The sequence below is a fragment of the Leucopleurus acutus genome, assembly GCF_964270905.1.
Source record: "Leucopleurus acutus genome assembly, chromosome: 12".
Classification (NCBI taxonomy): domain Eukaryota; kingdom Metazoa; phylum Chordata; class Mammalia; order Artiodactyla; family Delphinidae; genus Leucopleurus; species Leucopleurus acutus.
Window position 1 is genome coordinate 45,696,377 of NC_139154.1, and position 15,645 is coordinate 45,712,021.

Genomic DNA, 15,645 nt, shown 5'->3' on the forward strand with positions numbered 1-15,645 from the left:
CAAAGGGGAAAGGATGGGGTGTGGGGTGGGGGGTGGGGTTTAAATTAGGAGGTTGGGATTAACGTATATATACTACTATATATATTGATGTAAGATGTTATGGAAGGGATTCCCTGGTGGCGCAGTGGTTAAGAATCCACCTGCCCATGCAGGGGACACGGGTTCAACCCCTGGTCCGGGAAGGTCCCACATGCCGCGGAGCAACTGTGCCCGTGCGCCACAACTACTGAGCCTGCGCTCTAGAGCCCGCGAGCCACAACTCCTGAGAACACGTGCCACAACTACTTAAGCCCGCACGCCTAAAGCCCGTGCTCCGCAACAAAAGAAGCCACCACAATGAGAAACCCGCGCACCGCAACGAAGAGTAGCCCCCACTCGCCACAAATAGAGAAAGCCCACGCGCAGCAACGAAGAACCTACACAGCCAAGAAAAAAAAAAGATGTTATGGAAAAACCCGAACGTTTTGGCCAACCCAATAAAATAGATAACCAACAAGGACCTACTGTGTAGCACAGGGAACTATACTCTATATTCTGTAATAACCTATAAAGGAAAAGAATCTGAAAAAAAAAAATATATATATAATATATATATATATATTATATATATACACTGAATCACTGTGCTGTACACCTGAAACTAACACAACATTGTAAATCAAATATACTTCAATAAAATTAAATTAAAAATAAAAATTATGAAAAATTTCCTCAAAAACCCAATGATAATTACAAAAATCTCTTCCAATCCCTTCTACTCCCATTATTAGTCAGGGTCCTGACCACCTCTTCCTTTGTAGTAGGGTAGGACAAGAAGTCCTCTTCATTTCAGTCTCTTCTTTCCCACAGAGCCTGGACTCTGTGTGTTGGGTAGAATTATCTTGAGAAAAGTCACAGCTCTGGTAATTTTGCATTTGTGCTCAAATACCTTTGATGAGTCTCCACAGTCTGTGTATATAAAAGTTCTTCCAAAATGTTTAAGGAAAGCACTGAAGGCCTTAAATTATTTTATATTGCTATACCTTTCCAACCTTATCTCCCTGATCATAAAAGCCCTGCTGAATAATTTGGAATTTAGAGGAACCAGCACACATTCATGCAACAATGTGCAGAATGGACCTGAGAAACTAGGAAGCTGACAAGTTTAATAATGGACCATGGAATAGTTTGAATGTCAGGATGAGAAAGTGAGCCAAGTTTGTAGCTACCTCAGTAGAGAAAGAGGGCCAGATTCAAGCGATATTTCTAAGGCAGATAAAATTGATATCAAGTAGGGTAAGTGGTGAGGAAGAAAGGAGAATTAAAGATAACATGCAAATTTTTAGCTTGGGAAATTGCTGAACCATTAATCAGAGATAAAGAAGACAGAGAATGCTTCAAAGGTAAGAACAGTGTGTAGTGTGTGATAAGCTTAGTATTAGATGTGCTTCATTTAAGATGTTTATAGGGTAGCACTGCACCTCAGGCAGAGGTAAGGATTTGGGAGTCACTGTTATAGAGTTGGTAGTTAAAAGATCAGAGAACCAAGAGGACAAAGGCTGAAATGACCTTCTGGTGCTCCCCAATTATTTTGTATGCTTTAAAATATTTACAATTTGCCTGAAGCTAACTGTATACCTGTTGGTCTCTCAACCCTCAGACTATAAGATTTCTCAAATCAGGAGCCCTGGTTGTTTTAGGAAGAGAAAATCTGACTATATTAATTCAGGGGAGAGGTGGTCAGAACGAGGATCTGGTGCTCAGTCTATGGCCATTTAATTCTTCTGTTTTTAACCTTCTTTAAAGACAACTTATAGTGAGAATCAAGGGGCTCAGGTGAAATGGAGCACTTCCAGTAGGTTTAAACAGTTTCATACTCCCCAACTTGTTTTTCTAAATTTATTGTGTTTTCACTATAAAATAATTCCAAGTTCTTTACACTTATTAATGTTTTTTTGTTTTATTTATTTATTTATTTGGCTGTATTGTGTATTCGTTGCTGTACACAGGCTTTCTTTAGTTGCGGCTAGCAGGGGCTACTCTTTGTTGTGATGTGCAGGCTTCTCATTGTGGTGGCTTCTCTTGTTGCGGAGCACGGGCTCTAGGCGCACGGGCTTCAGTAGTTGTGGCTTGCAGTCTCTAAAGCGCAGGCTCAGTAGTTGTGGTGCACGGGCTTAGTTGCTCCGCAGCATGTGGGATCTTCCCGGACCAGGGATCGAACCCGTGTCCCCTGCATTGGCAGGTGGATTCTTAACCACTGCGCCATCAGGGAAGCCCTTATTATTGTTTTAAATTAACATACAAGAAAGGTCAAAAGGACCTAGAGACTGTCATACTGAGTGAAGTAAGTCAGACAGAGAAACACAAATCCCCATATGATATCGCTTATATGTTGGATCTTAAAAAATGGTACAAATGAACTTATTTACAAAACAGAAATAGAGTCACAGATGTAGAAAACAAACATGGTTACCAGGGAGGAAAGGGGGGGGAGGGGAAGGGATAAATTGGGAGATTGGGATTGACATATACACACTACCATGTATAAAATAGATAACTAATAAGGATTTACTGTATAGCACAGGGAACTCTACTCAGTACTCTGTAATGACCTATATGGGAAAAGAATCTGAAAAAAGAGCGGATACATGTTATGTGTATATCTGATGCATTTTGCTGTACAGCAGAAACTAACACAACATTTTAAATCAAGTACACTCCAATAAAAATTTTTTAAAAAGGTCAAAAGGTAAATTCACACACACAAAAAACATTCATCCAAAGAAAATTATGACTACATCCCTCCAGATATTTTTCTATGCAGTTTGGGTTAAACTTTTTCAATCATACTGTACAATTACATATCACGATCTTTTCACTTTACATTATATATTAGGATTTCCCCATGTTATTTAAAGACTTTATAAATTATTTTTAGAAGCCACTTAATATTCACTTTTCCTTACTGTTGGGGAAGTTCCATAATTTTTCCTTACTGGTGAGATACCTGGTTAGAGCCAACTTTATCCTTTTATAAATAACGCTGGGATAAAGGTGTTTATGCATAAAGCATGTTTTTCATTTTGAATGGCTTCCTTAGGATATATTCCCAGAAGTTTCACTCGTGAGTCACAGGGAATATACTCTCTGGTTTAAACCCACCCGCTGCTCGTCCGCATCCGCCAGCCCTCGCACGCGGCCCCCCACCATTCTCTCCATCCTCTCCGCACATGTGACACTTCCTCTTCTCCCCCCTCCCCCAAAGTGCCTGTCCTTCCACCTCTCTCCCCGCCCACCTACAGCCTCCCCACAACAGCCAGGCCGGGAAGCAGTGGAGACAAAAATACCTTTGGTCTCACTGCCCCACCGAAAATCAGTCTCCCCTGGGCCGTACCTGCTCACAGACCGCGGATCCGAAGCCCTGAGGGGGGACCGGAAGCATCGGCTCCCAGGCCCCTGATAGGTGAGCGGTGGCTGGGCAAGCTCGGCAATGACCCTTGCCTATTGGCTATTGCTTGTGTCCCGTTATCAGACGGTCTTTCCCATTGGCCAATAAGCTCGGGCTTTGCCGCACGGACCTCTGGGAGTTGTATTCCCCGTGAAACGCCACCGAAGGTAAGCGTGCTACAATTTCTCCCTTGAAAGGTATAGCGCCTTCCCCCACTTCTCATCGGTTCTCTTAGTCTAAGGAGTCCGGGAGCCCTGAAGTCAACACGGCTTCTTAACCTTTTTAGGGGTGCGGGGGTTGTTGGGGGAAGGAGTCGAGGACCTCTAAAATAAGATAAAATCTCCTCAGAAAAATGTTCTTTTCCGTACACAAAATACTGAAGCCGTTCCATGGACCTGTGCTAATTACAAACCGTTATTCTACACTTACCCCCAAAGTGCCTGACCATGGCCACAGTTCAAGAAGCTAGTGCTTCACTAGGCTTAAGACCGGCTATACCCCTGGGAGACTCTGGGCCACGCCTTGGGGCCGCCCATGGGGAATTTCAGATCCTGACCCTCACAGTACAGTTGAGCATCATGTTTCTTGGAACACACAGCCAACCCTCCTTCAGCGATGCTGATAACCTGAAGTTTCTGCCCCGACCATCTGGGAGACAAGGAGAACACCTCTAGGGCCCACTCTTCTTTGCTCAGGCTTTTCTCCCCATGCCTATCTTCCAGCACCATAGCTGGAAGAATCATACCTTCATATCAATTTTTGCAACAGTGCACGAAGAATGAGAAAAAGAGAGAGAAAGTACCATTCATTTTTCAAACAAATGTTACCTTCTCCAAAAAAATACCTTTCCAGATTCTTATGTCTCCTTTGGGTGGAGGTGAAGGGTCTGGTAGAACTCATTCATTCATTCATTTATCCCACAACTTAAATCACTCCACGCCGTAACTGTTTGTGTCCCTGCCCATCACAGATTCAGTTCCTCTAGGACAGCAATTCTGTCTTAATTCAGCCGGTATCCCCAGGGCACAGTTCTCTGCCTTGAAAGGTGGGAGTCCACCTGTGCGTACGTCAGAACTACGCAGGATGGAGAACAGTGGTTTAGGGGGGGTGGGGTAGAGTCAGTAATTACTGGCTTCTCCTCCACCCCCCGCCCCCACCCCTCAGCTTGCCCCTGCAGATTCGGACAGCCTAGCTGGGGTGGGTACCTCTCTGGTGCTTCCATGACGCTCTGAACGCTATGGCAGTGAACGCAGTTAATGAAAGTGTTGGTTTAGTTGCCGGCCTTCTCCCCCAAGTCTGTGAGACCGAGTTGACCGGCCCCCCTCACCCCAGCTTAACACAGAGTAGGTGCAAGATAAATATGTGTTGAACGGATGGATGGATGAATGGATGGATAGATGGGTGGGTGGATGCGCACGAGTGTCTGCATGCCTCCCGCAATAGCCTGGTCAAGCTCCCGAGCAGCCGCGTCAGGGTCCCTTCCCCCGAGCCCCGCCCCGGTCGACCCCACCTTTCCGCGCCGCTCCGCCCCGCCGCCCCCTTCCCGGTGGCCCCTCCCCGCGCAGGTCCCGACTCCAGCCGCACCTCCTCCGACTCTGCAGTGGCGGCGGGGTGGCGAGCCGGAGCGCCAGCGGGCCAGGGCCGGAGCCGAGCCGGGGTCGGGGAAACAGCGGGGACCCTCGGAGGCGGGGCCAGTGGGACCGCGATGGGCGTGGAGATCGAGACCATCTCCCCGGGAGACGGTACCGGGTGGCGGAGCCGGGGGAGGAGGAGGGGTCTCGGGGCGGAGCCCGGCGGGCGGGGGTCCGATTCCGAGGTGGCGCGGAGGGTGCTGAACAGGGAGAGCTGGCCTAGGATGGGGGAGGCGGGAGAAGACCCTAGATGGGACTGTTGGATGTCTAGCACACATCCTTCGCCATCCCCTTACGCGCCTGCTCACCTAGAGGAACGAAGGCGGCGGCTGGGAGGCTGGGGTCTGCGGCCCGCCACCGCCCCGGGGGCCTCGGGCTGCCGCTGCCCGCGACTGGAACCGCTCGGTTATCCGCTACTCCTGATTTCCTAGGGCCGTTTTTTAGCTCCGCTTTCCCTGCCCTGCTGGTTGAGCTCTGGAAACAGGGGAAAGGACATGCTTTGGGGTCTCTTCTGCTCGGGGCAACCCCCTTCTAACGCGCCCGCCTCCCGGCCTCTGGTTGGGCGGCCCCCTGCGATCTGGGCGTTGAGACGCTGTAGGGACCGACCCAGTCTGGGAATGATGGAGCGCTTCTTCCACTGCTTCTGCATCTTGCTTTATCCTCCCTGTCCCACTCAGCCTCTCCAGCCATCCTGTCCACTCCCATGGCTTTCATTATGGGCTGCAAACCGATGGTCTCCAAACTTAAGCCTCCAGCCCAGGCCTCCAATCTGAGTTCCGGGTGGTCCATTTATCCAGCTGCTGCTCAGCCTCTATCTGCACATCCCACGGATCCCTCAAAGTCAGCAAGTCCAAAACAGGACTCATGCTCCTGGTCTCCCCCACTCCCTAGCACTCCTCTGTGTTCCCTTGTTTCCTGCCTCAGGATTGGCACCAGTCACTTTCCCAAGCCAGACATTACAGGCATCACCCTTCTGTAATTGAGTTTGGATGTGCCAGGAGTAGCTATTTCTTTATTTCTTAAACCAACCTTAATTCAGACTGGAGCCCTCATTTCTGCAGGATTTGACAGGCAAACTGCATGTCAGACATTATTGACACTCCCCCACCCCTGGGAAATTGGAGGGACTCTTGGTTCTTGGCCACCCTCCTTATTGAAAAGCAGTGGTCCCTAGAAGTCCCAGCCACAACCTTGGATCACCCATGGGCTGCAGGCTTCTTTTTCCATGCTGAGAACCATGGTGCTGTGCCCCAGGAAGCATCTCCCTGAGGCCTTTTTACCCCCCGGGGCACTGCCATAGAGTTCTGCCAGTGGCCTCCAGGCCTCTTCTCCTTTCCCTGGTTCAAAGAAGCCTTTAGAGTTTTCTCTCCTTATCCTCCCTCCCTGGCTAGACAAGGGGCATTTTCTCTTGAAGGGGGATCAGATTTTTAGGGAAAGCCTGGAGGAACTTTGGCCTTCTTCTTTTAGCTCAATCTAAACTCCTGAGTCAAGAAAGCACAAAAGGGCCAGCTACCATGCTATAACCCAGAGGGGGCAATGTACCAATTAATATTTCAATGACTACACTGCAGTGCTGGGGATGCCTGCCTTGGTGGAGCCCACACCACATCCTGCCAAGTTCTTCTGCTGAATATCTCTAAGGCTCCATCTCCTCAGCCCCTGCCCTAGTTCAGGCCAACATCCTCTCTCACCTGGATTTCTGCACAGTCTCTAAACTGGTCTCCCCACCTCCATTCTCACCTCCTGGCCTTCCATCTGGCCTCCCACCCCACCCCCACCATTTTCCCCACCACAGCCTGAGCACTCTTTAAAATGCATATTTGACCATGCCCCTCCCTGGGCATAAAACATTTTAATTAATCTTACTTTTTCTCCAGGCAGACAGTGATACAGCCTCCTGTTAAACCTTCCATGCTAGAGCCTCATCTCTTACTACCAGTACCTACCCCCACCACCAACTTTTCCTCCGGCTTTATTGAGCTGTCTGCCAGTTGTTAAATATACCAGTCATTCTGCAAATATTTATTGAGCATATACTGTGTGCTAGACCCTAGGACTACACAGCAGGGAACCAGACGGGCTCCCACTACTGCTCAATTTGAAGCCTTTGAACATGTGGTTCACTCTTCCCAAATTATCTCCCTTACTTCCTTGGTAAACTACTCATCTTTTAAGACCCAGTTTAACCATTATCTCCTCTCTGATACTTTCCCTGCTGCTCAGTCAGTCAGGTGCTCCCTCCCAAGGGCCCCCATCTAAATGTTGGCTCAGCTGTTAGCCCTCACAAGGCTTTAAATCCCACTCAAATTTATACCTCCAGTGCAGACTCTCCATCTGTCTACTTGTAGTACAAATTCACATGTCTAAGAGGAATCTTAAGATTGCCACCTGCACAAATCTGTTCCTCATCAGCCTTCCCCGTCTCAGGAATCAGCTCCTCCATCCTAAATCAGCTCCTCCAAACCTAAAACCCAAGCATCGTGGTTGTTTTCTCCTTCTCTCTCATCCTGGACCCCATCTCCGTGCCATTAGCATGCCCTGTCAGCTCCAATTCCAAAGTATATTTCCAATCTATTTTACTCTCTTCTCTGCTGCCAACCACTTTAATTCAAGCCATCATTGATTTTCTGTCTGGATTATTGCAACAGGCGCCTAACTGTCCATCCTACACACAGCAGCCAGAATGATCTTATAAAATCTTAATTCAGATTATGTCATTCTCTTGCTTAAAACCTCCAGTGCCTTCCTGCTGCACTTAGAATTAAATCCGGCTCTGCAAGGCCCTGTGTGATCTGGCTCTTTCCCACTTGTCTCCACCTCCTTCCCTTCTTTCCAGTCGTCTAGGCTCCTTACTGTTTTGTAAATGCACTGATCCTTTTCTGCCTCACAGTTTGTGCACTTGCTGCTCCCTCTCCCTGCAGTGCTTTTCCCAGCGTATTGCTCATCCTTCAAGTCTCAGCTGAAATGTCATCTTCTCTGAAAGGCTGTCCTGGACCACCCATTCTAAAATGGCCTGTCCCACTGTATCTCTCTGTAATTTATCATTGTGTTTATTTAGAGAACTTATGACAATCTATATTGTCTTGTTTATCTGAGTATTGTTTGTCTCCCTCCATTAGAATGTAAACTCCAAAAGAGTAGGGATCTTGTCTGTATAATTCACTGGTGTATCCCGAGATCAGGCCCAGGCCTTGCACACAGCAGGTATTCAGTAAATATTTGTGAATGATTGTGTTTATTCATCCTTGTGCACAGTCATCACCCTGCATTATAATCTATTATTTATGTGTCTGTTTCCCTAACCTCATTGTGAGTTCATAGATTGCTCTGTGTCTCCGGAATCTAGTCCAGGCCTGGCAGAGAGTAGGCTATCAGAAAGGTTCGTGGAATGGACAAAGGAAAGTAAAAAGAGCAATCAAAGAAGGAAAAGGATGAGGAGAGAGTGGAGTTGTGGAAACCAAGGAAATAAAGTTCAAATCAAGGCCAGAGAAGTAAAGTGACTAATCTGGTTCCTACAAAGCACAGAGCCAGAACTGGAACTATGGGCATCTCCATGGTATGGAGGGGAATGTGGGCCAGAGCTCTTGGTCACAATCACACCTGAAATGTCCCAGGCGGCTTTCTCCAACGTGCTGTTCACTCATCTATTCTCATGTCTCCTTGCAGGAAGGACATTCCCCAAGAAGGGCCAGACGTGTGTGGTGCACTACACAGGTAGGCTTCACTCCCTGAGCCCTCATCCAGACCTGCCCCTCCCCAGGCAGGTCTCTCCTCTGATATTCCTCTCCAGAGGTATCAGCTCCCCCAGACCAGGCCCAGAGCCCAAGGCAGCCAAGTCTCCCTCTGACCAGCTATCCCCAACTCCTCCCAGCCAGCCTTGAGGGAATGAGAAAGAGGGCTTGCAAGGTTAACCCCTGCCCTCTTTTTTTTTTTTTTTTTGCGGTACGCGGGCCTCTCACTGTTGTGCCCTCTCCCGTTGCGGAGCACAGGCTCTGGACGCGCAGGCTCAGCGGCCATGGCTCATGGGCCCAGCCGCTCCACAGCACGTGGGATCTTCCCGGACCGGGGCACGAACCCGTGTCCCCTGCATCGGCAGGCAGACTCTCAACCACTGCACCACCAGGGAAGCCCACCCCTGCCCTCTTATACCACCTCCATTCCCCTTCTGTCTGTTGCAGGCAGGGTGGAGCCCTGGCCCTCCTGGTGCTGTCCGATACTTGGAAATTCCTCTTACAGCTCTGAGAGCCCTGACCCTCCCTGCAGACTCCCTTTTCATCCTACAGTGTTATTAGAGCAGAGGAGGTCAGCTTCCTGAGAATTCCCTTTCTTTTTTCAGAAACAGAGTATTCAATTCAGCCTACTGTTATTGATCACCTACTGTGTGTGAGATGCTGTGCTGAGCAGTAGGGGCGCAAAAATGAAACAAGAGGATCCCTACCTTCATTGGGCTGGGGGGTGGGGGTGGGGGAGGGCAGGAAGTCAACTGGAGGCTCTGACGCAGTGTGAGGCACGGGTGGCAGTGGCTGTGTCGGGGTGCTGTGCGGCCAGAGCAGGCCCCGCCTCTGCTGAGCCCTCTTGGATGATCTGCACTGGAAGGCCAGGTGGGCTGAGATCCTGAGGACCACTGGCGGGAAGGTTACAAGCAGATGTTTGTTCTGGGGGTTGAGTGCTCTGCCTTGTGACCTGCTTCCCAACGTGGCGAACTTGGTGACAGCCACTTAGCAGACAGCAAGGCCAGTTTAATTCCTAGGACATAGTCAGATGGGGCCATTTTTAGCAGTTCTCTGGGCCAGTGTGAAGTGCCAGGTTGATTCTAGGCAGACAGTGTGGGTATTTCTCAACAGCTGTGTTGCCGGTCGCTGACGTCAGTGGGCTGGAGCTGTGTTTTATCTCCTGGTGATGTGGCCTAATTACCATGAGTCTTCTGGGGCCTCTGACCTGTGTAATTGATTTATCTGTTCTACATGTTGCAGACAGACCAGTCCTTGTCAAGTTACTCAAACCACAACATCCTTTTGCAAAGACCTTTCACAATACATACAGACAGGAGGCAATGTGCATTAAATACTAACATCAGCCATGAGTGGCTCTGGTCTGGGGAGGGATTGTCTCATCAAACCCAGCAGGAGACTGTATGGGACTTTTTGGTAAACTTTTTTATTATATATAAATACAGTAGAGAATATAACTCTAAGATGAACAGCTCGATGAAATTTTTCTAAAGTGATCACACTTATGTAACCACCCCCCAGATCAACAGACATTTCCAGCACCCCCAGGACTCTCCCTCTTGCCTCTTCACAGTCATTACACCTCCCTAAAGGTAAACAGCATTCTAACTTTTTGTCCCTGTGGATTGATTTCACCTGTTTTTGAACTTCATATAAATGGAATTGTAGAGTATGTACTCTTTTGTGTTTAGCTTATTTCATTCATTATGTCACTTTTTTCACTTTTTATGTCTGTGAGATTTATCCAGAGTAGTTTGCTCTTTTTTATTCCTGTACAGGTCATTGTATGAATATATTGCAATTTATCGTTTCTACAGTAGATGAACATTTAGATTGCTGTTCGTTTTTAGCTATTACGAATTGTGATGTTTTTTGGTGCACGTGTCGACATTCTGTTTGGCTATATATATGCAGAAGCGGAATTGCTGGGGCACAGGGTTATACCTATGCTCAGATGTAGCAGATCCTGCCAAACAGCTTTCCAAAGTAGTTGTGCCAGTTTCCACTGATACCAGCAATGTCTGAGCATTCCAGTTCTACATCCTCATCAACACTTGGTGTTGTCAGGCTTTTGTTTTGTTTTTGGCCTGTCCTGGTGGTTTTGACTTGCACAGCCCTGATGATTAATGAAGCTGAGTACCTTTTCACGTGCTTCCTGACCATTTGGATATCCTTGTTAGTTTGCCCAAATTTTGTCCACTTAAAAAAAAAATTTGGTGGTCTCTCTTTTTCTTATTGATTTGTAGGAGTCCATCTGTATCCTGGATATGAGTCCTTTATTGGTTACACCTATTCCAGACATCTCCCATGCTATGGCTTGCCTTTTTACTCCTTTATTGGCATCTTTTGAACAGAATTCTTAATTTTAATGAAGTCCTACATATCATCAGTCTTTCCTTTATAGTTAGTACAGTTCAGAAATCTTTGTCTATCCCTAGGTCATGAAGATGTTCTTCTATTTATTATTTTATAGAAGCTTTATTATTTTATCTTTCATATTTAGGTCTGTGATTCATCTGGAATTGATTTTTTTTTTTTTTTGCGGTACGCGGGCCTCTCACCGCTGCGGCCTCTCCCATTGCGGAGCACAGGCTCTGGACGCACAGGCCCAGCGGCCATGGCCCACGGACCCAGCCGCTCCGTGGCATGTGGGATCCTCCTGGACCGGGGCACGAACCCGTGTCCCCTGCATCGGCAGGCGGACTCCCAACCACTGCGCCACCAGGGAAACCCCTGGAATTGATTTTTATGTGTGGGTGAAATAGGGGTTCACTTTGATGTTTCATTTTCCCCCATATGCATATACAGTCAATCCAGCAACATTAATTTAAAAAAAATCATCCTTTATCCATTGCATTCAGTGGTACCTTTGTCAAATCAGGTCACCATGTATCTGTGGGTCTGTTTCTGGACTGCATGGTTTTGGATGAACCTGCAGCAGTAGATAACAGTATATGGTCTGAAGTGGATTAAGTCATATGAAACCTGAAGAAATTGGGGAGTGAGCAAATCAGTCTTTAAATGGAGTGTGTGAATGTGTGTGTGCACCTATCCATATGTGTATTGTACAAGTATGTGTCTGTGTGAATGTATTATATCTGTGTATCTAAATATTTTCCTAGCATCTGGCCATCGGGGTTTTCTTCTGAGGGTCTATGCATATATGTATGTGAGCATGCATGCGCATCTCTGAATATCTTAGCAACCTGTGTGTATGCATGAGTTTGTATTTGATCTCCTATATTTGATACGGAAGGATCCATCTGTTTGCATCTCTGTGTAGCGATAGGGTTTTCTTCTTTGCCTGATTTAGTACCCAGGGCAAGAGCACAATTTATTCTGCCCAGAAAATAGGTAAATAAGAATGTCTCTTGTATACATTTATGTTGTAGAAATTAGGAAGTGGAATCACAGATGCTCAGATACTGAGCAGGCCCAGACCTTTCATGTTAAACATGGCAAATCTGAGGCCATGAGAGAGGAAGTAATTTGCCTCACTTCACACAATGAGTTAGTGTCCGGGTGAAGTCAGAATCCAGTCTCTGAACTTACAGGCTAGGCCTTTCTCTGGTCCCAAACTGCCTTCTGTTGTGGTCCAGGGGCCACGAGAAGTCATGGAATAGCATCATTTACAGAATGTCTGATCTTTGAGCTAGAGACACCAGTAAGAACAGAAAATAGAAAAGCAGCTCTTGGGTCTTAGGCAGCTGGACTGAGACAACACATGTACATCAGGGATGACAAGGTATTTGCAGCTGGAGGCTGAGGGGTGCTCCAAACTGCTAAGACAACACTTGGGGTGTTCTGCGTTCACATATCTCTTTTGTATGAGGTCTGGAGGCCACCACTTACTGGCTGGGTCACTTTTTTTAAAAAAAATTTATTTACTTATTTATTTTTGGTTGTGTCGGGTCTTAGTTGCGGCATGCGGGATCTTTCATTGCGGCGCACAGGCTTCTCTCTAGTTGTGGTGCGCACAGGCTCTAGAGCGCGCAGGCTCAGTAGTTGCAGCTCATGGGCTCTCTAGTTGTGGCGTGCAGGCTCCAGAGCGCACGGGCTCTGTAGTTGCGGCACGCGGGCTCTCTTGTTGTGGTGCATGGGCTTAGTTGCCCCGCGGCATGTGGGATCTTAGTTCCCCAGCCAGGGATCGAACCCGTGTCCCCTGCATTGGAAGGTGGATTCTTGACCATTGGACCACCAGGGAGGTCCCTGTCTGGGTCCCTTTACAGTTACAGTTCACTGTAGTAAAGGATGATATGACCTTTGGGTTTTGCATGTTGGGGGAACCTTGGGCAGACCAGGTGCGGACTCAACCTGAGGATGAAATGCCTGGGAAAACAGACCTTCAGGTTGAGGCAGCTCCATGAAAAAAGTTGCAATGTGCAGAAGTACTTGAGAAAGGTATAACCTGAATAGGGCAGGGAAGGGAAGGAAGGGAGGGCAGAGAGAAGGTTATCAGGCAAACAGTAGCTAGATCTTAAAGTGCCTGGATACAATGTAGGCATTTGGATTCTGCCTCTGGGGAGTTACTGAAGTATTTTAAGCAAGGGAGTAATAGGATCAGGTATGTGTTTAAAAAAAAAAAATCATTCTGGGTACAGTATGGAGAATGGAATGGAGGAGTAAGAACAGAGCAAAAAGGCCAGTTAGAGTTGGTTCCTGTACACAGGTGAGATATGATGGTGGCTTGATGAGGACACAGGGTGGTGGTAATAGAAATGGAGAAAATAGCTGGACTCCAAAGATATGTAGGACTTGGTGATAGGCTGTATGTGGAAGTATCCAGGTTTCTTGCTTGGCCAACAGGACGGATGGGGAGGACTGAAAGACAGAAGGTTTGTACAGAATAGGAATTCCATTTTAGACATGTTGAACCTGAACTGGGAGTTAGCTCATGACCACAGTTATTTTCCACCCTATCCTTGCTTTCACAGGAATGCTCCAAAATGGGAAGAAATTCGATTCATCCAGAGACAGAAACAAACCTTTCAAGTTCAGAATTGGCAAACAGGAAGTCATCAAGGGTTTTGAAGAGGGCGCAGCCCAGGTAGGATGAGGATCCTTGTTAAGGGGGATTTGAGGAGCTGGGGTTCTGGGCTCAGCACTCTGCCCTCCACCCTCACCCTATCACAGACCACTACTGCTTTGACTCCACTGTCAGGGCATGGTGATGCCACCTAGTTTCAGTCGTGGCTTTGTGTCCCCACCCTTTTAGTTGCCAGCATGACTCCTTTCTGTCACTGGGGGCTCTCATCCCAAGCACATCTCCCCAGCTAGTTCTGAGCAAGCCTGTGAGCTACCAGCTGTTTGGGACTGAGGCAGCAGAAGAGTTGGGGTGGGGGAGGCCAAGGTGATTTTTTTTTAAACTTAAAAAAAAACACCCAATTTCAGACTTGCAAAAACATTGCAGGTAGAGTTCCCATATACTCTTTTACCCAGCTTCCCCAAATGTTAATGTTTTACATAACCATAGTACAGTGATGAAAACCAGGACATTAACATTGATACAATACTATTAACCAATCTATTCAAATTTTTGAGTTGGTTATTCAAAATTTAAAAATCGATTATTCAAATTTCACCAGTTATCCCACTAATGCCAGACAAGTTCTTGAGGACTGCTGTGATGAGCCCTGGTTCAAACTCTTCTTTGCTCTGTGAAGTCATGTGATGCTCCTTGCTGTGGTCTCTAATCTCTAAATCTCTCTAACGAACTGCTTCTATCACCTACTTGAGCATGTACATGTACATGTGCTCTTTATACACCTCTTTAGGCTTCTCTGGAAGAAGGAAAAATTATGAACAAATAGAAGTGTTGGGCCATACACTAATTGAATAACCAGCAGTGTTTGTTGGATGAATGAATTTGAGACTACTTTGTAGAAGTTATTTTCCCGCAGTCAAGTCTCTGTTAGTCTGAGGCACAATCTCCATTTGTTACAACTCTTAGCATTACTTCAATGTGCCACGTATAAAACTCATCTCAGATCTTCAGAGTTACCATGAGGATGGTTTGGGAAAATGCCATAGTTATCTTACCTTTTTCTTTTAAATCAAGCTGGGTCCTCTTTCTCCTCTCCCCATCTGCCCCCATCCCTGCTAGATGAGCTTGGGGCAGAGGGCGAAGCTGACCTGCACCCCTGATGTGGCGTATGGAGCCACGGGCCACCCCGGTGTCATCCCTCCCAATGCCACCCTCATCTTTGACGTGGAGCTGCTCAACTTAGAGTGAAGGCAGGAAGGAACTGAAGGTGGCTGGAGATGGCTGCTGCTCACCCTCCTAGCCTGCTCTGCCACTGGGACGGCTCCTCCTGCTTGGGGCTCTTGATCAGTGCGCTAACCTCACTGCCCCAAGGCATTATCCATTCTCTCTGCCCAAGTTGCTCTGTATGTGTTCCGTCATTGTTCACGCGCATCTTTGCTTGAGGAAACTTCAGTTGCAGATTGAAATGTTTCAGGTTGTGCATTTTGCGTGATGCATGTAGTAGCCATTCCTGATCACAGAACAGATTTCTTGTTCGCACAATCTACACTGCCTTACCTTTACTTAAGCCAGACACACAAGGTGCTCAGACATGAAATGTACATGGTGTACACAGAGGGACTTGAGCCAGTTGCCTTTGCTGTCACTTTCTCTCTCAGAAATTCTGCTGACTTAAACGATGTCCTTTTTGGAAATGATATGAAAAATAAAGGCTCTGTGCTTGACAAATTCCTGTCCATCCTTATTGAAGGTAGAAAGTGCTTTAAGGACCACATAAGTCAGTTGCCCTTGGGAAAAGAGTGGAAAGGAGAAGTAGCCAGGAGAGTGATAATAAATACAGTACAGGTTTCCCCCACTATCTGAAAGTAGAAA

General features: G+C 47.1%; 1 protein-coding gene across 2 annotated transcripts; it reads left to right on the top strand.

Moving 5' to 3' along the window:
- The first annotated feature begins 5,057 nt into the window (after positions 1-5,057).
- FKBP1B (FKBP prolyl isomerase 1B) lies at positions 5,058-15,444 on the top strand. Of its 2 annotated transcripts, none has more exons than XM_082852198.1 (4): positions 5,058-5,169; positions 8,725-8,772; positions 13,724-13,836; positions 14,893-15,444. In XM_082852198.1, exons 1-4 carry the CDS (start codon positions 5,133-5,135, stop codon positions 15,019-15,021), a joined length of 327 nt encoding a protein of 108 aa, XP_082708324.1. In that variant the 5' UTR covers positions 5,058-5,132; the 3' UTR covers positions 15,022-15,444. The 2 variants fall into 2 exon arrangements, with proteins under 2 accessions (XP_082708324.1, XP_082708325.1); XM_082852199.1 differs by having other exon boundaries at positions 14,848-14,997.
- Positions 15,445-15,645: the final 201 nt, after the last annotated feature.